Source organism: Gopherus flavomarginatus, chromosome 24 (assembly GCF_025201925.1).
Source record: "Gopherus flavomarginatus isolate rGopFla2 chromosome 24, rGopFla2.mat.asm, whole genome shotgun sequence".
Lineage (NCBI taxonomy): Eukaryota > Metazoa > Chordata > Testudines > Testudinidae > Gopherus > Gopherus flavomarginatus.
The window spans coordinates 5,305,144-5,330,520 of record NC_066640.1 but is presented as its reverse complement, the minus strand read 5'-3'; the positions used below and the strand labels follow the sequence as shown (position 1 = coordinate 5,330,520).

The 25,377-nt window shown below is 44.3% G+C and overlaps 1 protein-coding gene across 4 annotated transcripts in view; it reads left to right on the top strand.

The window, feature by feature from the left end:
- The window catches only part of REXO1 (RNA exonuclease 1 homolog), a 78,132-nt gene that overhangs the window by 10,298 nt on the left and 42,457 nt on the right, over nt 1–25,377 (top strand). Inside the window, exons 1-2 of one of the 4 annotated variants that reach the window (XM_050933697.1) lie at nt 1,877–2,177; nt 18,796–20,588. In XM_050933697.1, the coding sequence (XP_050789654.1) occupies nt 2,135–2,177; nt 18,796–20,588 (1,836 nt within the window). In that variant the 5' untranslated portion in view covers nt 1,877–2,134. Of the gene's footprint in view, nt 1–1,876; nt 2,178–12,707; nt 13,411–18,795; nt 20,589–25,377 lie in introns of those variants that run through there. The other 3 variants (XM_050933695.1, XM_050933694.1, XM_050933696.1) reach the window with 3 other exon arrangements.

Here is a 25,377-nt window from a genome sequence, read left to right as displayed (position 1 = left end):
GAATCTTTTTTTTTTTAGGTGCCATATGGAAAAGGAAATAGAATGAACAGAAATGGTAAACTTTTCTCTTGCAACAAAAATAGGTTGCGTCTTTACTACAAGCGAGGGGTGTGATTCCTCTGCTTGTGGACACACACTTGCAGTAGCTCTCATCAAGCTGTAATGAGTATAAATAGCAGTGTAGCCACAGTAGCATGTTTGGCAGCAGCAGAGGCATGGGCGCTGGTTTTAGGTGGGTTTGAACTTGGCACAGCTAAGCGTTGGTTCTGTTGCCCGTGCTGGTGCTGCTGCAGCTACGCTACTGTTTGTACTCCCACTACCATGTAGACACAAGCAGGGGAATCACACCCTTAGCTCCTAGTGTACATGTAGCTGTAGACTAGAGTTCAGATCAATTACATGCAGGCTTTTATTGTGGATGTTCATGCTTAAGTGGATTCCAAGACTGGGTAGACTCTTTTGACAAGGCTCTCTAAAGACTAGAAAATCATGCTGGCTGGTAGCTCCAAAGGCTTAGTATCTGTCAGCATGCAAGAAAGTAGTTCAAAAAATACTGTCAACTTAAGATAGGTAGTGATTACAGCTGTGATTTGTGAAATGAAGACTGGAAAAACCACTTGACAGACCACTTGATAGCAAGGTCAAGAGCATGTCTTTTCATTTAATACACTGATCTTAATATTGGTCTTCCAGTAGTCAGAGATTTATTGTCATTTCATTAAATTGCCAGACAGGGTAAATGATGTAGCAATGTAAGATGGCAAAACAGTTGCAATTTCAACATGTTTCTTGCCCCTTGGAATGTTTTATTCTTTTGTAACATCTCTCGCTTCCCCCTGAACAGGGAATGTCAAGATACGGAGCTTTTAAAATGCCTCACTTTTCAGAGTGGCTGCATGTAGTGCCTTCATTTGGTAAAGATGCAAAACAATTTCCATTCAAACTTCTGTTTTCGCATGTTCATAACTTCCTAAAATGTTTATTTTGGGGGGAGAAAATCTTCCATGTTTGATCTCTGCTAGAATGTGAAACTTACTTGAAGCAAAATTTCTTCAGCTGTTACAGACATGTTGCTGTCTGCAGTTCCTGGAAGCATTACTACTGTGCCACCTTTTGCAAACGTGCAGTACGTGCCCTGCCCACCCCCCCCCCCAGGGAAGTCTCGACTGGCACTTGGGAGAGATTTGTCCTGCTGTTACAGCTAACCTCATGAAGTCCTTGTGCTTAGATTCATGCAAGGACCAGATTATGTGCAGCCTCTTCTCAGGGCTTGTAGGGCTGTGGTGGAGAGGAAGGCTCATTGTGGTGTTCCTTTCTCCCTCATACCCTCTCCGTTTTTACACTTGCATAAAACCAGGCACAATCCAGCTCCGATTGTTCTAAAGACTTTTTTGGCAAGTGTTCATTTGGAAACATTTATTTAGTATTATCAGAGGCTGTTATCCTAAATTTATTTTATGCTTTGTCTATTAATTAGCCTCCAATCCTCCAAATACGTCTGTGCATCCATAGCTTTACTTAGGCAACTAGTTCCTTTGAACTCAATGGAACTGTGCTTGCATTTTGTAATTTTGTTGTCAATTGAGACCTGCCTGTATGATGTTAAATGGACACACTATCAGGTAATTTAGGCTCAGTAATTAGATTTTGTGTATGTTTTTTAACAGGCTTTTATACATCCCTCTAATTAGAAATATTTTGCTTCATACTTAAATGGTTCCCGTGTAATTTTCAAACCTTGCGACATTGCATTAATGCATGAAAACCAAGAAGTGAAATTGACTAGTCAATTTTCAGTGTCTAAGCTGAGTGATATAAAAAGTAAGTGGAGTAAATATTTAAAATAAATTAGATTTTTAAAAATTCCCCTAGGTGATATTAATAACACTGATAAGGAAACCAGGGGGCTGGGCAGGAGGAGGGAGAAACTGTCGTAGAAATGATAATTTTGCTTTAGAGTAAATGAGGGTGAGGGCGGGACTTCAGGAAGTTACTATGTCCTGCCCTCCTGCCACAATTATCTTTGCGACCCAGAAGGTGCTGTCAGTGTACTGGTCAGCAGCACATTGTGACATAAGCATTAGTTTGAGTGCCTTGACTATACAAAATAGATATTAAAATCCTCAAGCAAAACATGAACAAATACCTTCATTATTTATTAACCGTGGAGAAATCAGGTAATTCTTTGAAATTTTTATTATTGTATATTTGGAGTTGGCTTGTGATTTGATGTGGATATCAGAACATGAAGCAGTTATAGAGAAATGCTTTCTACAAGCAAACTTTTGTCTGTTGAAGTATTTTTGTGTATTAACATCATACTTCTATCACTCAGAATAGAATCACGTCTAAATAAATAACTACCCAAAACCTCTGTCCTGTTCTGGAGGTTATAGATATATAATATTTCCCATATTTTTAAAGATCTGGCCCTTTTCTGAGAAACTAACTCATAGGTTCCATGCCTAAAACCACGTGAAGAATGTTGTACTTACTAATTGTGGTATCTGGAAAGTTTGAGCTGCAGGTGTTTGAAAATTGTAAATCAGTTACTTTGTTGTAATATAGGCTTTGAGTCAGTGAAACATGTGGTGTCTTTTATACAGTTTGAGTTTTGTTTTTAGTCAAACTTTTTCATAGATACATTTTTAAAAAATCAAGGTAACAGTCAAGTTTGAAAACTGCTTTTTTAATAATGTCAGTTAACTTTAGTTTTGCTCTTCTGGAAGTCTGAATAACTGCCTTTACACTGAAGTACTACATCTTTTTAATTAAGTGCTGCACAAAACATAGAAAATAAGGTTGTTTATGCCGTAAAGAGTTTAAAAAATAAAAAGCAGATACTGAGAGGAAAGGACATAATGAGAAACCCAGAGGGAGGAATTGATTTTGAAGATTAAACAGAGAAAAAGTTGTTGCTTCTGGTGGCTGTTGTGGCAAAAATGAACTTCTAGGAGATTCTTGAATGAGGAGAGAGGATATCAGAATATTTAAAAGATCCTTATTTTGGTTCCACTAATTGTAACGTACTAATAATTATTTGAAGTATCTGCTTTAAGTTGACATGCCATTTCTGTAGTGGGCTCTGAAAACTGCAGGTGCTTTTGTTTTCTGGAATCGAAGAAAATTACTCTCAGTTCGTGCTTTTTCAAAATAGTTAATTTAAACTTTATTTTTTTAATACTGGAGGGAAAATAATTGTTTTTAAGCCAGACTAAATGGAGGTCTTTAGATTTGCTTTTTAAGAATGTAAACATGTTTAAGATCCTGTCACAGGGCGTAAAAAAGTTACCAGACAACTCCTAGTCTGTCTGGTACGAAAGATTAGGGGTAGGAAGGCCACTTTGATCCAAGGGCAACAGTGTCAGTATTTACTTGTCTTCCCTTTGTGCATTCTTTTTCTGTTAAGTACGCTAGCACTCTTTAAATATAGTTTTATATTTAAATGCTTTGTGATGTTCTATCCCAACTTTGAAAATTTCATTCTTACTGTGAGTCTCCTCTTTGGAAAGATTTTTTCCCGCCATAAAGCTTGACGTTAGTCTGGTGGATTTTGTATGCTTGTGTCATTCACATCACCACAGCTCAGGGGCATTAATAACTGCTGCAATGGAAGGAGCATAAACTGTTGTTTTTGTATATGCCTGACAAACAATGGAAGCTGTCAGTTATTTCTGTATCTGTTATTTTGACCTCTTGCATTTTTTAGCAATAAAGATTTAGCTGACATTGAGGAGGTCTGTGTGAGGCAGCATAGAATGCAGCAACTTCTTTCACAGCAGTATTATCTTTGAATGTACCACGAGAGTAAAGCAAACACTTTGTTAGATATGCCCTCTTGTGAACGGGAAGCAAAGAGAGAACTGTCAAGGAGATGTTCTTTGTAGAGACTGTTGACCTTGCTCCCTTTGGTGGCTTCACTAGGAAAAGAAGGTGGCTTTTTACCACGTGTTAGTGAACATATGGTAAAATATAACGTTTATTTTGACCTGCTAACATGTTAAAACCCTGCCTTGTCCACAGTAAGTTAGCTAAGATGGGAGGAGGAGATGCAAACTAACCTTTTTTCCTAGTGTGGGTGCTGTGACACTGCACCCCATATTCTTCGTAGTGATACTAGTATGATTAATTATATCAGTGGTCCCCAACCTTTTTGGCTGGCGGGCGCCAGCCGAAGGACCACTGCGACGGCAGAGCACCTGCCGAAATGCCGCGGCGGCGACACATCTCGATGATGTTGCTTGTCGACGGCAAGCGGCGTCATCGAGAGGCGTCCTTGCCAAAATTTGGGGGCAAAGATTCTCAATGACGTCACTTGTCGACGGCAAGTGCCGTCAGCGAGAGACGTCCCTGCCGCGACATTTCAGTGAGTGCTCTCCCAGGGGCCAGGACGTGAGCGCGCGTGCACCGCATTGGGGACCACTGAATTATATCATAATTATGTATTTTATTCAAGATCAGGCATGTGAGACATCATTGGAAAGGTTATGGTTTGCTGAATATGATATCCTATGTGTATGCAGGTATCATTTTTGTATCTGAAGTTATGAATATTGTCTGTGTATCTATTTCACATGGAGCTATTCCTGGGCAACGCTCACTAGGCAAAATGCTCTCACTCTAGATGACTGGCTAGGAAGGGCCCATTCGGGTTAATGAGTCATTAGGAAGAAACAATAGGCCTTAGGAGAAACTTAGCTCCCATCTGGTGAGCCTTCCTGTGAGTGCTCCAAACAGCCCATGGGGAAATGTCTGTGGAACATGTGACCAGGTCACCTGGTGCTGGACTCCATTGTAGGATGTCAGTATTTTTCCACTGACTGGCGTGGGAACCAGACTTTGAAACAAAGAGTCCCTGCCATTTGCAAAAGCTACATTAGGTAGGGAGTGACATTATCTTGGTTGTCCACTGACTCCCCATCCAAGAAGACTCCTGGAAACACCTGAGAAACAAAGACTGAACTGGGGGAAGTGCTGGACTCAGGCTAATGGGATTTTTAGCCTGTGAATGGAACACCTGGGGATTCCAAGCTGTAAACCCTTTAAGAATCTGCAGCTTGCTTGTGTCATCACTTAGAGTGCGGATCTGCTCTTCATATCCAGTCTATTTAGTATATTAAGCTTACTTTGCATTTTTGTTTATCTGCTTTGATCTGTTTGCTATCCCTTATTATCACTTGAAATCTATCTTCTGTAGTTAATAAGCTTGTTTTTGCTTTATCTAAGACCAGTGTGTGGGAATCATAACTCAGGGAGAAAGCTGCTGCATATTCCCTCTCCACACTGAGGGAGGGGGCGAATTTTATGAGCTTACGCTGCACTGTTCCTGGTGCAGCACAAAACAGTATAATTTTGGGTTTATACTCCAGAAGGGGTGTGTTCCTTAGGAACTGGGAGGTGCCCTAGTTGAAACCTTTCCATGCAGGGGCTGGTTAAAGAACCTGTCTGCATGTACTGCAGCTGGGTGTGTCCCTGCCTGTATGTATGCTGGTGAAAGTGCAGGCTGAAGCCTGGAAGGCTTGGCAGCTTGTCAATAGCAGTACTGTACAGTGAAGAAGGGAGCCCAGGCTGGTGGATTAGGGGGCTCAGTTGTACCCCAGTTCCAGGTGGCACCCTGGGGGGAACCCGTCACAGATGCACCCTTGAAACCTGAGTTTAAAGGGGGCGTTGCCACTTTTGAAATCTACTCAGTTTAAAACATAAGCTAAATAAATTAGATACTGTGTCTGCCCAGACTCCCCTGCCAATGATTTTACAATTACACCTTGCCTTTTTAAAAAATAATTGTTTCTCTGTTTCCTGTTGCTGTGTGAAAGATCCACACAAACGGGAGAAACTGCTTGCCTATACAGGAAAAAGCATGGAACTTAAAATACACTAAGTGCTGTCAGATGGGCTAGGTAAGCAAACTTGAAAAAAATATAGCGATATTTCTCTAATATTTCACTTAGACACGTTTGGTGTTACTTGTCAGAGGGGTAGCTGTGTTAGTCTGGATCTGTAAAAAGCAACAGAGAGTCCTGTGGCACCTTATAGACTAACAAATGTATTGGAGCATGAGCTTTTGTGGGTGAATGTTATATATATACACTCCTAGGTTGCCTTTTAAACAAAGCATCTATTGATGCAGAATGATTCATTGTAAAATAAGTTTTTAAATCAAATAGGCGACCTTATACTGGCTGCATTATGTTTAATAAATAATGTCAATCTTTGTTTACTATCTTCATCTGTGTTGCAAAAACTAGAATGACCGTTACACTGGAAAAGATGCTGCAGCCTTTTGCTCCTAGCCTAAATGAAGCTATTTGAATAACATTGCCATTGCAGAATTGGCATCCCCCCTAACCCTCCTCCCCCCCAAACCAACACCATCATAACTACAACTAAAGGGAGAAAAACCCTTACTTTCTGTGGACGCCTGTTCCATATTTTCTATTCTTGTCCAGAATAGCTGTTTGTTTTAAGCGGGATTCATTTCAGAGCACACTAGTTTCTTCTGGAATATATCTGAGTTTAGTAAATTTTCTGGTTTTAGTGATAAGCATTTATATAGGGCTATAACATGGTTTTTAAAAGGAATGATTTTTTTTCTGTTTTACTTTTGATGCACTGGTAGATGTATTTTAATATGTTCATTCTAAGATGCATTTATTCTTAAAATAATTTGATTTTTTTTTAAGTGTCTTGATCATAATTAAACTAACAGTCAGAGAGGGAGTTCCTGTCTCAAATTTGGTTGCTCTGTGATATTCCTGGGAGGAATCTCTCTTTGTCTCACCAAAAAAGAGAAATTTCATTCAGTAATACCTTTAATCTGCTAATTTTGTTTTAACAGAGTTATCATAGGGTTATTGTATAGCTGAAATAGCAGAAATGAGGTCACTTATTTTGCAGTTATCTTCTTTAAAACATTTAAGAAAAATCTTTATAGTTATGTACTGAACTGAAAGTAACAAATACAAAAGCAGATGAGAAAAATTTTTTTTTTGCATTTAATACAATGTCCAAGATTTTTAAGCATCTAAAGTTAGGTTCTATATTAAGTCTACAGTATGGTGCTTAAATAAGGGTTTATCTACATTACCCGCTGGATCGACAAGCAGCGATGGACCCAGTGGGAGTCGATTTATCGCATCTAGTCTAGACGCAATAAATGGACTGCTGAGCACACCCGTCGGCTCCGGTACTCCACTGGAGTGAGAAGTGGAGGCGGAGTTGATGGAGTAGCGTCAGCTGTTGACTTACCACAATGAAGACACCAGAGTAAGTAGATCTAAGTATGTCAACTTCAGCTACGTTATTCATATAGCTAAAGTTGAGTAACTTAGATCTATTTCCTCCCCCCCCGCCGCCTCCCGGTATAGACCAGCCCTTAGTGGCCTGACTTGAGGCAGCTTACTTAGTTTGCCTTATTCTAGACATTCACTCTTAATGCACTAGAAATACAAGCAAAGATTTTTATCTGCAAACACATCACTACTGAAGGTAACAGCCCTAATTACTATAGTGGAGCTCACTTAAGCAGTGCCTTATATAGGACTAAAGCTGATCAGATACCACATTTTCTGTGTAATCCAATCAAACCATCCACCGACACACACAAGAGCTCTTTTAAGAGGAAATCTCACAAGACCCTTGATATTTTCAAGGTTTATTCTGTAGCTCACAAAGATTGTTCCAGTAAGGTAAAATGTGTGTGTGTGTAAAAAAACCAAAACAAAACAAAAACCTGATTTGTACATTAGAGTATCACAATACAAACTGCATGCGTCGAAAACCTGGTCGACACATAGATTTTTGTACTGTTGTAACTGTTTCAGTTAAAGGGGTGGTTTTTACTTATGCAGTCCTGATGTGGATGAGTTATCCTGGCATAAAGCTGCCTTATGCCAGTCTATCTTAGGGCATGGCTACACTTGTGAGTTAGAGCACATTAAAGCAGCCCTGGGCACCCTAACTCTCGACGCGTCCACACTGGCAAGGCACGTGGAGTGCCTGGATTCCATGGCTGGAGTGCTCCTGGTAATCCACCGAGACGAGAAGCATAACGCTTGCCGTGCCCCAGCTGGAGCACCGCGACACCAGTGTGGATGCCCTGTCTGTTAATGCTCTCTGATCGGCCTCCAGAAGTATTCCACAATGCCTGTGCTAGCTACTCTGGTCCTCATTTTGAACTCTACTGCCCTGCCCTCAGGTGACCAACCGTCAGACCCACCCTTTAAGTTCTCTGGGAATTTTGAAAATTCCCTTCCTGTTTGCTCAGCAAGGTATGGAGTGGTCTCAGCGAATCTTTCCAGGTGACCATGCCTTCATGCTCCAGGTGATCCCCAGTATGGAGCAATGGCGAGGTGCTGGACCTCATCAGTGTTTGGGGGGAGGAAGTTGTCCAGTCCCAACTGTGCTCCAACTGTGGGAATTACAATACCTTCGGGCAGATATCAAGGGACATGACGGAAAGGAGCCATGATCGGGACGCACTCTGTTGCAGGGTTAAAGTGAAGGAGCTGCGGAATACCTACTGCAAAGCCAGCGAGGCAAACGGCCACTTGGGTGCTCCCCCCGCGACCTGCCAATTCTACAAAGAGCTGGATGCAATACTTGGAGGTGACCCCACCTCCACTTGGAGGACCACCATGGACACTTCAGAGCCCAGTTCAACAAGGCAGGAGAGGAAAGCAGGAGTGAGGGTGTTGAGGAGGAAGGAGACAGCCCGGCATCCCTAAATGCTTGCAGCCAGGAGCCGTTCTCAAGCCAGGAGGAAGGTAGCCAGTCACAGTGGCTGGTGCGTGGGGAAGGACAAACACCAGAGGAGGTGTCTGGTAAGCAGCTTTTATTTTGGGAAGGAAGTTACTCGGTGTGGGCTCTTGGGGCGAGGAGGGTTAGGGCTGCATGCATGCCTAGATGCGGAATAGGGTGTTGATGTGCACTCTCACATTGTGGTAATCGGCCTCACTGTTCTCTTCAAAGGTCTCATGCAGAAGCTGGGCAATGCGCTTGCGCATGTTCCTTGGCAGAGCTACTGTGCTCCTTGTCTCAGTCAGGCTAACAGTCTGCGTCACTGTGGGTATGTCTGCACTGTGGGATTATTCCGATTTTGCATAAACCGGTTTTGTAAAACAGATTGTATAAAGTCGAGTGCATGTGGCCCCACTAAGCACATTAATTCGGCAATGTGTGTCCATGTACCGAGGCTAGCGTCGATTTCCGGAGCGTTGCACTGTGGGTAGCTATCCCATAGTTCCCGCAGTCTCCCCCGCCCATTGGAATTCTGGATTGAGATCCCAATGCAAAAACAGCGTCACGGGTGATTCTGGGTAAATGTCGTCACTCAGTCCTTCCTCTGTGAAAGCACCGGCAGACAATCATTTTGCACGCTTTTCCCCTGGATTGCCCTGGCAGATGCCATAGCATGGCAACTGTGGAGCCCATTTTGCCTTTTGTCACTGTCACCGTATGTGTACTGGATGCTGCTGACAGGCATGGTGCTGCAGTGCTACACAGCAGCATTTATTTGCCTTTGCAAGGTAGCAGAGACGGTTACCATCCCTATTGCACTGTCTGCCATGCCATTGTAAATTGGCGATGAGATGACGGTTATCAGTCGTTCTATGCCATCTGCTGCTGTCATTGGTGCTCCTGGCTGGCCTCGCTGAGGTCGGCCAGGAGCGCATGGGCAAAAATGGGAATGACTCCCCGGGTCATTCCCTTTTTTATGTTTTGTCTAAAAATAGTCAGTGCTGCCTAGAATATGGGGCAAGTGTACCAGAGAACTAGAGAGCACAGCCGCTCCATGTCAGAGCCCCAGAGATCCCGCAGAAATGATGAGCTGCATGCCATTCTAGGGGGTGCCCCTGCAACAACTCGACCCGTTGCTTCCCTTCTCACCCAACTCTCCTGGGCTACTGTGGCAGTGTCCCCTCATTTGTGTGATAAAGTAATAAAGAATGCAGGAATAAGAAACAGACTTTTTAGTGAGATAAAATGAGGGGAAGGAAGCCTCCAGCTGCTATGATAGTCCAGGCAGGACATTAAAGGGTGGAGCGGAGGAGAGGAGCCCAGCCTCCCGCTGCTATGATAGTCCAGGCAGTACAGAATCTTTTCTTTAGACATGAAACGGGGGGAGGGGGTCTGATGGAGCTCAGCCTCCAGTTGCTATGATGAAGACAGTTACCAGCCGTTCTGTACCATCTGCCGGGAATGACCGGGAGTCATTCCCATTTTTACCCAGGCGCCCCCAGTCGACCTCACCGAGGCCAGTCAGGAGCACTCATGGGCTGATGATGACGATGGATAGCAGTCATATTGTACCATCTGCCACCGGGAAGGGGATGCTGGTGTTCAGCGCTGCAGCACCCCGTCTACCAGCAGCATGCAGTAGACATAGGGTGACATTGAAAAAAGGCGAGAAACGTGTTTTTTTCCCTTTTGGGGGCGGGGAAGAGTGACAACATATACCCTGAAACACCCGGGAAAATGTTTTTGACCCTTCAGGCATTGGGAGCTCAGCCAAGAATGCAAATGCTTTTCGGAGACTGCAGGGACTGTGGGATAGCTGGAGTCCTCAGTACCCCCTCCTTCCCTCCCTCCATGAGCGTCCATTTGATTCTTTGGCTTTCCCTTACACTTGTCACACAGCACTGTGTTGTGGCCTCTGTCTATCATAGCCTGGAGATTTTTTCAAATGCTTTGTCATTTCGTCTTCTGTAACAGAGCTCTGATAGAACAGATTTGTCTCCCCATACAGTGATCAGATCCAGTATCTCCCGTCCGGTCCATACTGGAGCTCTTTTTGGATTTGGGACTGCATCACCACCTGTGCTGATCAGAGCTCCATGCTGGGCAAACAGGAAATGAAATTCAAAAGTTCGCTGGGCTTTTCCTGTCTACCTGGCCAATGCATCTGAGTTCAGATTGCTTTCCAGAGCGGTCACAATGGTGCACTGTGGGATACCGCCCGGAGGCCAATACCGTCGATTTACAGCCACGCTAACCCTAATCTGACGTGGCAATACCGATTTCAGCGCTACTCTTGTCGGGGAGGAGTACAGAAATCGGTTTAAAGAGCCCTTTATATCGATATAAAGGGCCTCGTTGTGTGGACGGTGCAGGGTTAAATTGGTTTAACGCTGCTAAATTCGGTTTAAACACGTGGTGTAGACCAGGCCTGTGCCGTGAGGGGCGGGGAGACCGTTGCTGCACACAGGCAAGCTGCATATGGACCAGGGCGGAAGCCGCATTGTAGTGGAAGATCCACCTTTGCTTCCCAGGTCACCCTCAGCAGCGCGATATCTTCCAGGACAAACTCCTGTGGAAAATGTGAGGACAGTGTTCAGTATAGGGGCCCCCTGCAGCTGTTAGCTCTCCCCAAGGTACAGAAACCCAGAGGACAGTGAAACAATCAGTCCCCCTTGCCACTGTGCTTACCATTTGGGGCTCCTGTGGGTTATGTGCGCTCGCTTTAGGACGGACAAATTCTCCTATTGTGTATACTGTACTTGTCTTTAAGTATAGGTGAATCATTGCTCTGTGTGGTGTGAACAATGCTGCTTCTGTTAAGTGTTGCATTTTGGATTTACAGATGCAACCTTGAGATCTCAGCTGTCTGTGTTATCACCGGCCGAAAGACTCCAAAGAATTAGGAAGAGGCCACGTAGAAGCAAAGAGGATATGCTGCATGAAGTAATGCAGCAGTCACGTAATGAAAATCAAAAAGCACAGGAGTGGCAGGAGATTGAAAGGAGGGTCTGCCAGCAGAATGTGGATTGCCGGCACCAAAGCAAGGAGCGGTTGCTAAGCATTATGGAGTGCCAAGCGGACTCGATACAGGCACTTGTAGCAATGCAGGCGGTCCTCCCCCCCACCCCAGGCAACCCTTGTCCCAAAACTCTTTCCCTTGTGCCCCCATGTCAACTCCAACCCACTTTCCCCCACATCTGGGTTCTTATCACCACCAGCTGCCTCCAACACCTGTAGCTTCATCACCCAGCCCTGCAAACTACCACCCTTACCCACTGCACTCAATCCCCATCACCATGCAGTACAGCCATCCTGAAGTGCAGCACTCCAGACACGAAGGCTGAGCATGATAACAGGACATACGCAAATCTGTGATTGTACCATTCCCCACCCCACCCCCTTACCCTTTCTGTTTCCCGAAGAGTTATGTTTCTTTTCAATAAATGGATTTTTTGGCTTTGAAAACATTCTTTATTATCGCATAAAGTAAAAGATACCTTAGCCCAGGAGAGCAACAGGCACTGCAAGTCAGCATAGCAAACACAGATTTCTACTAACATTGGAACCACTGCACTTCATTCTCATGCAGGGCACCAGACATTACTGGTGACTTTCTGCCTCAAATTGCTCCCTCAAGGCATCCCTAATCCTTGCAGCCCCACGCTGTGCTCCTCTAATAGCTCTGCTCTCTGGCTGTTGAAATTCAGCCTTCACGTGTTGAACCTCCGAGTTCCATCCGTGAGTGAATCTTTCACCCTTCCCTTCACAAATGTTCTGGAGGGCACAGCATGTGGATATAACCGTGGGGATGTTGTCATTGGTCAGGTCCAGCTTCTCATACAGAGAGCGCCAGCGGCCCTTTAAATGGCCAAAAGCACACTCCACAGTCATTCTGCATTGGCTCAGCCTGTTGTTGAACTGCTCCTTGCTGCTGTCAAGGCTCCCTGTGCAGAGTTTCATGAGCCACGGCATTAAAGGGTAAGCGGGGTCTCCAAGGATCACAGTGCGCATTTCGACTTCCCCTACGGTGGTCTTCTGGTCTGGGAAGAAAGTCTCGGCCTGCAGCTTCCTGAACAGGCCAGTGTTCCGAAAGATGCGTGTGTCATGCACTTTTCTGGGTCAGCTTGCATTAATGTCAATGAAATGCCCACGGTGATCCACAAGTGCCTGGAGAACCATAGAGAAATACCCCTTCCGATTAACGTACTCGGAGGCTAGGTGGGCTGGTGCCAGAATTGGAATATGTGTCCCATCTATCACCCCTCCGCAGTTAGGGAAATCCATTTGTGAAAGTCAGCCACAATGTCATGCACATTACCCAGAGTCACAGTTCGTCTGAGCAGGATGCGATTAATGGCCTTGCAAATTTGAATCAACACATTTCCTACGGTCGACTTTCCCACTCCAGACTGGTTAGTGACCGATCAGTAACTGTCTGGAGTTGCCAGCTTCTAGATTGCAATAGCCACCTGCTTCTCCACCGTCAGGGCAGCTCTCAATCTCGTGTCCTTGGGCCGCAGGGTGGGGGCGAGCTTCTCACACAGTCCCATGAAATTGGCTTTTCTCATCTGAAAGTTCTGCAGCCACTGCTTGTCATCCCAGACTTGCATGACAATGTGATCCCACCACTGAGCGCTTGTTTCCCGAGCCCAAAAGTGGCGTTCCATTGCGGTGAGCATGTCCGTGAATGCCAAGCAATCTCGTGTCATATGCGTTACGCGAGTCGACATCATCATCAGACTCCTCACTGTCACTTTGGATCCTAAGGAATAACTCAACTGCTATTCGTGACGTGCTGGCGAGGCCCATCGCATATTCCTCAGCAGTTCGGGCTACATTCCCGCAGACCAAAAGGGAAGACAGAGCATGCAGCACAAAAAAAGTTGAAAGATGGCGCCAAATGTGGACTGAAACACAGGGATTGCTGGGATGTGAACCGATGCATCAGGGGGTGTTGGGACAGGACCCAGAATGCCCTGCATCCTCCCTCCCGCTTCCCATAAGCCACAGCGCCAGAATGGGAAGAGGTGATCTGTAGGATAGTTGCTCATAATGCACCGCTCCCAATGGCGCTGCAAGTGCCACAAATGTGGCTACGCCAGAGTGCTGTCAGCTGTCAGTGTGAACACACGGCAGCGCCTTCCCTGCTGCGCTCTCCGAGGGCTGGTTTAACTCTCAGCGCTCTACATCTGCAGGCGTAGCCATGCCCCAAGTCTCTTCCCAGTTTTTTCTCTTTAGACTGTGGCCTGGTCTACACTTAAAACGTATACTGGCATCAGGGGCGTGAACCGTGCCACTCCACCCGCCATGCAACATAGCTATGCTGACCAAACCCCCAATGTAGATGCAGCTAACATCGTTTGGGGAAGTGGTGTTCTCCGCTGGCAGAAAAACTCCTTGTGTTGGTGTACGCTGCGTCTCCACTAGGGGGCTATGCGGACACAGCTCGGCCAACATTAGCTATGCTGGCATAGGCTCTGTAGTGTGGACAGAGCCTGAGAACTTGGTCTCTGTCTACCTTTGGTTTTATGTACTACCTCCCTCTGAGGTGTCTTCTGCTTTGGAGAAGGGGACACTCAGGCCTCATCTACACAGAAAAGCTACATCAGCATAGCTGCATCTATTAGGGGTGTACACAGCACTAGTTCGATGGCGGAGTTGTTTTGCTGACCTAGCTACGGCTTCTCGGGGAGGGGAGAACCCCTCCCATTGCTGTAGTGAGTGTCTACACTGAAGTGCTACAACGCTCCCGCTGTAGCATAAAGTATAGTATTCGCCTGAGACTCTCCATAATCACCTTTTAAAATCCCCGTAAGGCTCACTCAGCCCTTCCTCCTCTCGAGGAAGATAAATTGAGTTCAGTTCATGTGGTGTGGCTCTCTTTTCAGTTACATATTAAACACAGAAGTTCTGTCCACCATGTGTGGATGTGAAAGATTTTACAGCTAGTGGATTGCCATCCTTACCCAAAGATGGCTGCGTTGCAGAAGCGCTGCCTATATTTGGTTTGTAAAGCACTTTGGGATCTTTCGGGGGGAGGATGCTATGTAAATGTAAAATAATATTCATTCTTTCAAAGTAATGCCCGCGTTTCTAATGCTGAAGACAATTTGAGCTGTCACTTGGATCATAGTGACATACTGCCTTTGCCCACACAGTCCCTGCGCTTTCAGACTAATTATTTTGTTAAAAGCTTTGAGAGACTTGGAGTGTGAAAGGCATTTAATAAAACTAGTCTCTCTATTCCACCCACTCGTGGGCTCATTCTGTAAGGTGCTAAACACCCTCAGTTCTTAGTTTCAGTGGGAGATAAGGGAGCTCTGCACCTTTCAGAGGAAGCACACAACCTTGTATGGTTAGGCTTGTAAGCATTTGAGGAAGAGATGGAAATTGCCCATATCAAATTGTTCAAATTATTATTATTTTTTTTTGATTCTGTGATTCCTTTGCCTCACTATTAGGGCCCTGATTTTCATTTCCTTTATGTACCCACCCGTGAAAGCCAGCTTTGTTACTGTCCCTCTGGTGGAGGAGAACAAGACAGGGCAGCTTTAGAATAAGAGCATCCAGGTTTCACAAGAGAGCCACAGTGGCAATTTGTCAGCAGCCAGAGGGCTGCACCCAATTTGCATAACTTACCTGCAACTTCAAGTACTCTGTAAAATTGACAGTGTTTTATTTATAGCAGCAAGTTCATCACAGCTGCAATTGTGAAGCTGTGTGCCAAAGTGTAGTATTCGGAACCTGCCACTGAAAAGTGTGCCAAATTTGGATCCCCTGGTTTTGAAGGGAGGGGGGCAAAGAGCACCTATGGATTTGCTAATGTTGCCTATGTGAAAGATATAAAACCTCATCTTTCCACAGAGGATGGGATAGGCCTGTGGGAGTGGCTGGAGAGGAATGTGTGTTCCTGTCATTGAAGATCTGGCACCGAGGAGAGGCGTAGGTGTTTGACAACCAGCTATCTTGTGTGTCTTCCTCTGTCCTCTGGGTTGCTCCTCCTTCCTCTGCTAGAGGAGCCCCGTCCACTGGCTGACCTGTCATTTTGGAAATGTATCATGTTGCAAAGGTTACTCCTGTTGCCACGTTTTCATAGGGTAGAACTGCACTTTCCAAAAGATGCTGCTGTGCAGGACAGTCAGAAGTAACAATACAACGTTGCCAAAATACATTCTGTTTCTAAGGTGCACGGTAGTAAATGCCATCCCTTTTCCACGCTGCCTGAGAAGCAATGTCACATTTGCACCTGCTGTGAGCAATATGACTAACCTGGCAATAGCCAGCAGAAAACGTGTATAACAGGACTTTGGAAACAGATTATTACAGGGGTGGGCAAAGTATGGCCTGGGGGGCCGCATCCAGCCCTTCAGACATTTTAATCTGGCCCTCCAGCTCCCGCCGGGGAGCAGGGTCCGGGGCTTGCTCTAGTCGGGGAGCGGGGTCGGGGGCTTGCCCTGCTCCTTGTGTACTGTGACTCCGTGCAGCTCCCGGAATCAGTGGCATGACCCCCCTCCGGCTCCTACAAGGGGCTTGCCATGCTGCCCCTGCCCCAAGTGCCATCCCCTCAGCTCCCATTGGGAGCTGCAGGGGCGGCATCTGAAGATGGAGCAGTGTGCAGAGCTGCCTGGCTGTGCCTCTACATAGGAGCCGGAGCGGGGACATGGTGCTGCTTCTGGGAGCCGCTTGAGGTAAGCACTGCCTGGAGCCTGTACCCCGACCTCCTCCCACGCCTCAACCTCCTGTCCCTCGTGCCCTCCGAATCCCTTGATCCCAGCCTGGAGCACCCTCCTGCACCCCAAACTCTCATCCCCACCCCAGAGCCAGCACCCCCAGCCAGAGCCCTCCCTCTTTCTCCCCCCACACCCCTGCCGCAGCCTGGAGCCCCCTCCCGCACTCTGAACTCCTCATTTCTGGACCCACCACAGAGCCTGCACGCCCCCAGCCAGAGCCCTCGCCCCCTGCTGTACTCCAACCCCTAATTTCAAGAGCATTCATGGCCCTCCATACAATTTCTATACCCAGATGTGGCCCTTGGGCCAAAAAGTTTGACCACCCCTGGATTAATAGCGTGAGAGAAGCTAACAAATTTTGACCTTTCAAAGAGTTCATTACCTAGGATTTGCCTCCGTCCTATGATAGGGATTAAAAAAAATGATTTATCCTGGGAGTGGAAAGCATAATTGCCCTGTTCTGTACACTCCCCTGAAACTCTGCTGTGGTATAGTATTGGAAACAGGATACTGGGCAAGATGGACCATGGTCTGACCAAGTATGGCAACTCTTATATTCTTATAATTGGCCATAAACAATAAATCCCATGAAAGGAGATTCTGTCTCTTTTAGTTTTGAGTCAGTTGACAAGATTAAAACCTAAGTCAAGTCTTCGCATTCATGCATTTTCAATTTTTGCAGTTTGTTTTAATGGACAGCCTTGAGTAGCCCTTGTTCAGGAAGCAACATGAAAAACCATCTTGTTTTTCATCTCTGCAGAGCCCTGAGCTCTAGCCATGTTCTGCACAAAAACTTAGCCTGTGGTTTCTTAACATGTGACCAAACTCATTATTTTTATTGATTTACTTTTAAATTACATCCTGCTTTCAGTATAAAGTAGTAAGTTTTTCTTAAGTTCATGTAGTGGGTTCAGCAGAATCATTTTGATTGAGATCTTGTTTCGTTTTTTAGAAATGTATGGGGGTGAACAGGCCAGTTTAGTAGCACTTAGTGGCCCTGAATCATGATTGTTATCATGAACTTCTGTTAATTACAGAGGAGAAAATTATGTTTCTCTATGCCTGGTACTTAGCGAGGGAGCAAGTTGCTTGCTGACTACATAATTGCCGCAAAATTATGTACACTGGTTAGAATACGGGTGCCTTGTGATCAGATTAGACATCAGGCTGTGCTTTACTGATTTTCTTTGACTTTCATGTCTCAGCTGAAAGTTGCTATCTCCTTCTTGGATAAATAGATGTAAAATTTTCAAGTGATGTGCAAATTACTTATACAGCAAGAGTAAAAATGCATTCACCAAAAAATCTCCTCAGCAATTCTCTATTTCTATGTAAAAGATAAAATGGAGTGGTATGATGTCGCTGCAATTAGTCTAAATGCCAAGGTGGATTGTGCAGAGTCTACGTGCTCCAAGATTCTCTCACAGTTTTAATGTTATAATTATCTGAGGAAATTGCAACATCTGAAAAGAGATTTGTGGAAAGACAAATGTCAAACATTTCTGGTTATCTTTTAAATTTTGTGAGAGTACTTAATACACCTGTCTTAATATCCTTGCTCTATGAAATTGAAGTGTAGTTTTACCTTTCTAAAGGACCCGTTAATAGTGGTACTTTGTTCCATTTCAGTGACTTCATTGTCACATTTGCTCAGTTTATCAGCCAGGGTAAGGTTTTCCCCCTCCCAATCACAAACCTCAGTGGACTACAAGTGAAATTGGAGATGTTTGATGCTTCAGACACTGGCATCAACAGTAAAAAATAATTAGAACTTGGTTAGCAGTTTTTGTCACAATAAAATACCGTTCTTGTGCAACCATGTTCACTCTGCAGTGTTTACAGTAATAAAAATAATTTAAAAACTAATTAAATTAAGTAGATAGGACATGGAGAAATAGAAGGAGCAGATATGTGCAGTAACAAGATAGTTTTAGTTATCATTTTGATGAAAACTGAACTTTAAATTCACAAATGAAAAATTTACCTATAGAGCTTTTCAAAACCGTAGTAAGTAATAAAGGCATTGGATTCACAACTGTGCGTTATTCATAGTCTTTAAGACCAGGAGGGACCATTGTGATCACCTAGCTTGACCTCCTGCTTCACACAAGCTGGAGAATGTTGAGCAGCTAGTGTGTCCCATTCCACATGCAAGAGCATGCTTTTGGTTTGTTTTTTGTTGTTACATGTCTTTCCAATGCTAGGTTCTGATGATAGTGGAACTTCTCTTTTAGACTTTAACAGACATTTCATACATAAACAAGGATAATCTTACTTTAGAAATATTGCTGGATCTAAGATACTTTTTTTTTTTCTCCCCTTGCAGAGCTTGGTTATGATCCATATAACCCTGAGCTTCCCAAGCCTTCGACCCAAATAGCGAATGGTGCTTTGGGTGACATTACAGTGTCAACCCCTAGCATTCTCCAGCTGGAGTTGGTCAACAAGGCCATTGAAGAGGTAAAATATGAAGTCGAGAGAGAGCAGAAAAAGTATGAGGAGCTATTGGAGACAACAAAGGAATACAGCACATCTGAGGCTACTTCGCTTATTTCCAAAACACCTGTGTCAGCTGCTGTGACAAAAACAGACTCTTTAGAATATAACCCAGGTAGCTATAACTTGAATAATAACACGGACTACAACCCTACGCCTTTGGCTGCTGCTCGTTCAAGTAAATACACTTTGGATACTTTTGATAATGCAAAATCCAAAGGTAGTTCCTTGGAATACGTTCCCAAGGTTGTGGCTCAGCCTAAAAAATACAGTAGCATTGTCACGAACAATAAGTATGTGATTGATGACTCCAAGCCTTCTACGGACTTGGAATATGACCCTCTTTCAAATTACTCAGCAAGGCTTTTGAGCAAAGCCAGCACAAAGGAGCAGAAGGGGACCAAAAGGAGAAAAGTATCTAGTCATGGAGAATCTTATTCTCCTTCCTGCAAAAAGCACTGTAATGTATCCAGTAACTATGGAACGTATGCCAGATTCTCTGACTCTGAAGAGGATGTTGACTTGGAATATCAGCCAACCTCTGTTAGCCGTTTACAATCTAAAGTCAGTTCTGAAAATGAATCAAGTGATGGGTTGTCCATCAAAGAAAAGAGCACCAAACTGGAAGATCTAAATTCCCGGGAGATGAAAGAAATGGCAGTGCAGTATGACATGGAAGATATTGAAAGTCCACGGAAAAATCTTGTCAAAGATTTGTCGGAGAAGAATACAAAATTGGCAAAGGCATCTTCTGGCAAGAATGATCAGGATGTTGAAGAGAAAGACAGCAAAGAGATTGCAAAAGACAAAATGAAAAAGAAAAAAACAGATGGAAGGAAGCCCCCTTGCCACAAAGAGATGGGCAAGAAGGAGAAAAGTAAAAACACAAAGAAAGAGAGAATAATCAAGAAAGAAGAAAAATTAAAAATTAAAAATGGAGAAAAAAACTGTAAAGAGAAAAGTATCAAAGCAAAACCAGACGGGAATTCGAAGAAATCTGAAAAAGATACATTGGAAAAAGTGGCTAAGAAAGAGAAGTCTAAGTCCACCAGTTGTGCAGCCAGCTCAGGGAAAAGCAAGAATGAGGGGCTCTGTAAGGGAGCTAGCACAGAGAAGCCAGAAGGTAGCAAGAAGGACTCCATGCCAAAGGCAGCTGATCTGAAGAATGGCAAACAAGCCTCTAGTGATAAACACAAAGACAAAGGGGGCAAGACTTCTGCCTCCGATCATCCAAAAAAGAAGGCAAGCCCTGCAAAAGTGGGGAACTCAAAAGGCAAGTGTAAGCTGAAACAGCAGACATTGAGCCATGTTGACCTGTTTGGAGATGAGAGTGGGGAGGAGGAGAAGGTGGGCCAATCTCTGGCTCCATTTCCAAACATGAGCTCAGACTCTGATGGAGATGATGGCTTCTATGGTTTTCAGAGTGATAATGAAGGGACAAAGACCATTCAGTGCTCCAAGCTGTCCAAGTCATCTTCATCCTCCTCAGCCTCTGATGACATTGATTATTCCGTCCTGGAGAAAGATTTGGATTATGACTCTGACCCCATGGAAGAGTGCCTCAGAATTTTTAACGAATCCACGGATGTGAAAACAGAAGATAAGGGAAGGCTAGGGAAGCAGGTAATGCTCATTCTGAATTCAGCACGAGTCAGTCATTCCCCTGCCTCCAAATCTAGATGTTAAACCAACTGCCTTTAGAGTCATTCTATTTTTGTTACCTATCCCAAGGAGTTGGGGGGGAGGGATGAGTGGGGATTCCCCCCCCCCAAAGAGTTTAAATTGTTGTTCCATTTATAATTTTGACCAATGCTTGAAAGTATTTATGGCTTGAGTGTGCTATCTATTTCCATTTCCATCCCACCAGTAGTTAATTGGGTATCGAAAGTATTATCTAGTTACTATTTTTCGGTGTTTTGCTATACCAAACCAGAAGTTTGAGGGATGGTTCCTTCCTGCCATAAGAAGGAACCATCTGAGGGCTGGCCTACACTGGTGGGGGAGGTGATCGATCTAAGATATGCGACTTCAGTTACGCTATTCGCATAGCTGAAGTCGAAGTATCTTAGTTCGACTTACCAGGCCCTCCTCACGGCAGCAAGTCAATTGCTGTAGCTACCCTGTCGACTCCACTAACTCCTCCTGCCGAGGTGGAGTACGGGCATCGATTCGGGGATTGATTTATCATATCTAGATGAGATGCGAGAAATTGATCCCTGATGGATCAATTACTACCCGCCAATCCAGCGGTAGTGTAGACGTGGCCTGTGTTTTGACATCCATCAGTTTTGATGTGCTTCGCCCTAGCAGAATTGGCAGGTGTTTGGGTCTCCAGCAAGTGTAATGACAACCCCAGCTGTCTAGCTGGATACATCAAAAGTTTCAGAGAGAATTTCTGGGCCTTTCAGAGGTAACCCAGGCCAGCATCGTTGCTGATAGCCAGGGGACCCCCACTCCTTCATGCAACAGGTTCCAGTGAGTGCAGCATGACCAGAAACAGCAGGGCAACCTCTGAGGCAATAAGTTGATGGTGAAAGTAGGCTAGTATGGCTGACGCTTACTGAATTGAGTGGAGGACTGAATGAAAAAAGAGCCCTCCTTAATGAGGAGGCAACTGGCCGGGTAGGGATTTGGTGTGTAGGAAACCCAGGGACCTAGATAATTCAACCAAGTAGCCTACTCCCTCCTATAGCATTTCCTAGCCCATAACCAATATTTAATTGGATATTAGGATATTCTCTAATTCAGGGATTCTCAAACTTCATTGCACTGTGACCCCCTTCTGGCAACAAAAATTACTACATGACCCCAAGAGGGGGGACAAAGCCTGAGCATGGCCGAGCCCTGCCACCTCAGGAGGGGGGACACAGCCTGAGCATGGCCGAGCCCTGCCACCTCAGGAGGGGGGACACAGCCTGAGCATGGCCGAGCCCTGCCACCTCAGGAGGGGGGACAAAGCCTGAGCCCCACCACCCCATGCAGGTGGGCCAAAGTCAAAGCCCAAAGGCTTCAGCCTCAGGCGAGGGGGGTGTCTGTAATCTGAGCCCCGCCACTCAGGACTGAAGCCATTAGACTTTGGGGCTTGGGCTTCAGCCTCAGGCCCCAGCAAGTCTAATGCCAGCCCTGGCAACCGCATTAAAATGGAGTCACGACCCACTTTGGGGTCCTGACCCACCGTTTGAGAACTGCTCATCTAGCTGATACTTTTAAAGGGAACCTCTGAAAGCCTACATGTTTGCCATTTTAAACTCTCATAGTTCAATTCCTGCATAAGGATTCCCATCCATCCATCCATCCATCCATGAACAGTGTAAACTCTTAAGTGGTGGGAAGAATTACTCAGCATGAGACAAAAGGTATTTGGAGGAATGGGATAAAATAAAGAAAAAGAACATTTATCTTAAAAGCTGCGTAACAGTAAGATCCTTATGGTTATGGCACAGTCTTTTAATTAAGTGTAGAAAGCCCCATCCATGGAGACATTTAAAACTAAGTAGGGCAAAGAACTAGAAAACACTCTGTCAGTAATAATCCTTTAGTGGCCTCTGGGATGATAGGGTAGAAATAAATTAATCTTATCCTCCATCTTTTTGACATCTGAGTTAACGAGAGAATGAGAACAAACCCTGAGCAAATTTGTGGCTGGCTGTAAATGAACAGAAGCACTTGATTTCATGTCAGACATAATGCTGTTAAATTTTCTATTGGGGATCACTTCATTTGCACTATAGCAGGTGTTTCTGGAAATCAAATTGGGAATAGATTCTAGGAAAAACCTGACTTCCTTTATTCAAAGAAACCTCGAAAACCTTTATCGCCAATATTATATTTTAGGCCCATCTGACTGCAGTGGAGAGTACCAAAGAGTTACATTTAGCTGAAACAGGTGTATTGTATGGGCTCACTGTGTCTGGACTAAGGCTTTGTAGATGAAGTTGAGATAACTAGATGCATTTAGCATGTGTTGAACAGAGCATGATATTAAAAGACAAATGCTCCTAAGCACCTGAAAACTTGCTAATTGTCTTCAACTGAAGCCACAACTGCTGTATGGAGAAGAGAATCTTGCCCAATGAAAGACTGATTGGCTAATAAAGCTTCTGATTCTAGATATTAATTGCTGTAATGGTACTGTTCAGAGCCTAATGTTCTCTCTTGCTGACAGGTAATGACATTTGTGACACTGATGTTAGGGCCTTGGTGGAAGAAATCATAAAGGAGGTTTCCCTGTTACTTGATTCTGCTGGTTTAATAGTTCAGAAGAAAATAATGACCGCTTAAACACAGGCATTCTTTTGATGGTATTTAGGAAAGGGTAGGTGAGAGTTGTTTGTTTGTCTGTGTTCCCATTGTCAGAAGCCTCAAACTCTAAAAAGAAGGTCCCAACAATAGCAATAAACTTTACATTGTCAATTTTAAATGAAAGGAGTTTAACTACATGCCAGTTTGTTTATAGCAAGGAAGGTTTATCATCTTCTTCGAGCTTTCCAAATGTTGCATAGTGCAGAAATGGTGGCATTCTTATAACTCCTATTTCCTTGAAAAAGTACTGAAATGAGGGCTCTGATTCACTTCAGTGAAACTGCAAATGCAGTGTCATGGCGCAGAATGGAAACGTTCATAGGGCAACTCACAGCAACTAATGGGTCCTTGCATGCACAGCATTTTATATTCCTTCATCAAGGCTTTAATTTTCCCTTTTTGGAGAAGGATTCCTTCCTTTGCATGCCATACCTATTGAAGATTAAGAGGAGAGAAGATTTGTCTTTTAAGAGGGAAAGATACCTCTGAGTAGGTGCTTATTTAGATGTGTTCTGCTTTAAAAAAAAAAAAAAACTATATATCTATGTATCTCTCTCTGTCTCTCTCTCTGTGTATAAGTATCAGAGGGGTAGCTGTGTTAGTCTGGATCTGTAAAAGCAGCAAAGAGTCCTGTGGCACCTTATAGAATAACAGACATATTGGAGCATGAGCTTTCATGGGTCAATACCCACTTCATCGGGTGCATGCCGACGAAGTGGGTATTCGCCGACGAAAGCTCATGCTCCAATATGTCTGTTAGTCTATAAGGTGCCACAGGACTCTTTGCTGACATATTATAGCTATATGTAGTATGTATGTAAGATTGCACACTGAAATAACACCTATTTTTATTTCAGGGGGTGGGTGGGTTCTGGCTTCTAAAACCAGCCCAGAGCCCCAGATCTCAGTGAGTTGTTCATTTTGAAGGTATTTATAGGGCCAGATTTTTAAAAGAGCTCAGCACTCAGCAGCTCCTATTTAGGAATCGAACAGGATCATCCTGCTGGGATTATCTGCATATATCTCATCTAATCTGTTCCTTGCCATTGCAGGGGCCTCCGACATAGGTCTTTCCTGTTCTCTGCCTGTGGCATACAGTTTAGTCTCTCGAGGACTAAAATGCTTTGGTCTAACTCAAGTATTTGGGCTTAATAAGGGGGTATCTGGATGAAATGTAATGGCTTGTGATATGCAGAAGGTCAGACTAGATGATTTAAAGGTATCTGCTGGCCTTAAACGCTGTGGAACTCAAAGTGGTCAGATTTAAGAAAAAAAAAATTAATCTCCTCTCGAGGCCCCTAAATAATTAGGACCTGACCAGTTTTGAAAACCTGGTCATAAATGTCACAGTGGGAACTGCTGGGTGCTGAGCGCTTTTGAAAATCTGGCCCTTGTTTAGATGCTTAAGTGAGAACTGAGCTTTTCCTAAGATCATGTCTATAGCTTTGTCTAAACTAAATTTCTTTGTGAATGTCAAATTAGCTCCTTTGAGAACTCTGCTAGTGGCACTTTTGGAGTGTTAAAAATAAGAACGATCAGAGCATGGTTACAGCTCTAAAAAGGTTAATATGTGCAGCTCTCATTGTACATGCCTGTAAAAGTCAAACAGCTAAATAGAGTTTTATCAACATTTCTAAACAGGTTTGTTTGTTTGCTGGGAACAAGCCTGAGGAGTCAGCCCAAAAGTGGCTTTTTATCGATCAAATCAAGCGTCTGGAAACAGCAGCGTTAAAAAGCATCTTCTCTGCTGCAAAGCTGCTGTTCTATCCTGGGTTTCTGCCTTGTGAACAAAGCATCTCTGCCTTTGGCACCACAGTCCCTCGATGGATTAGTCTTGTATGTAGCTTGCAGGGGTGCATTGTTTCTTAAATGCAGAATACTAACATTGAGGCTCAGTGTGCTCTGCAGCTTTTCAGGGCCTCCTCTGTGAGAGATCATTATGTGGGACCAAGAAATTAACTAATCTAGAGTTTAATTAAATTCCTGGGCTTGAAAATGTTGTTAGCACATTGAGGTATGTAAGCGGTTGGCAGGTAAACAGCACTGCTGAAGCATTTAGCCTTTAAGGGCGGCCAATGAAATAGTGTCTGTAATGGATTATACCAAGGCA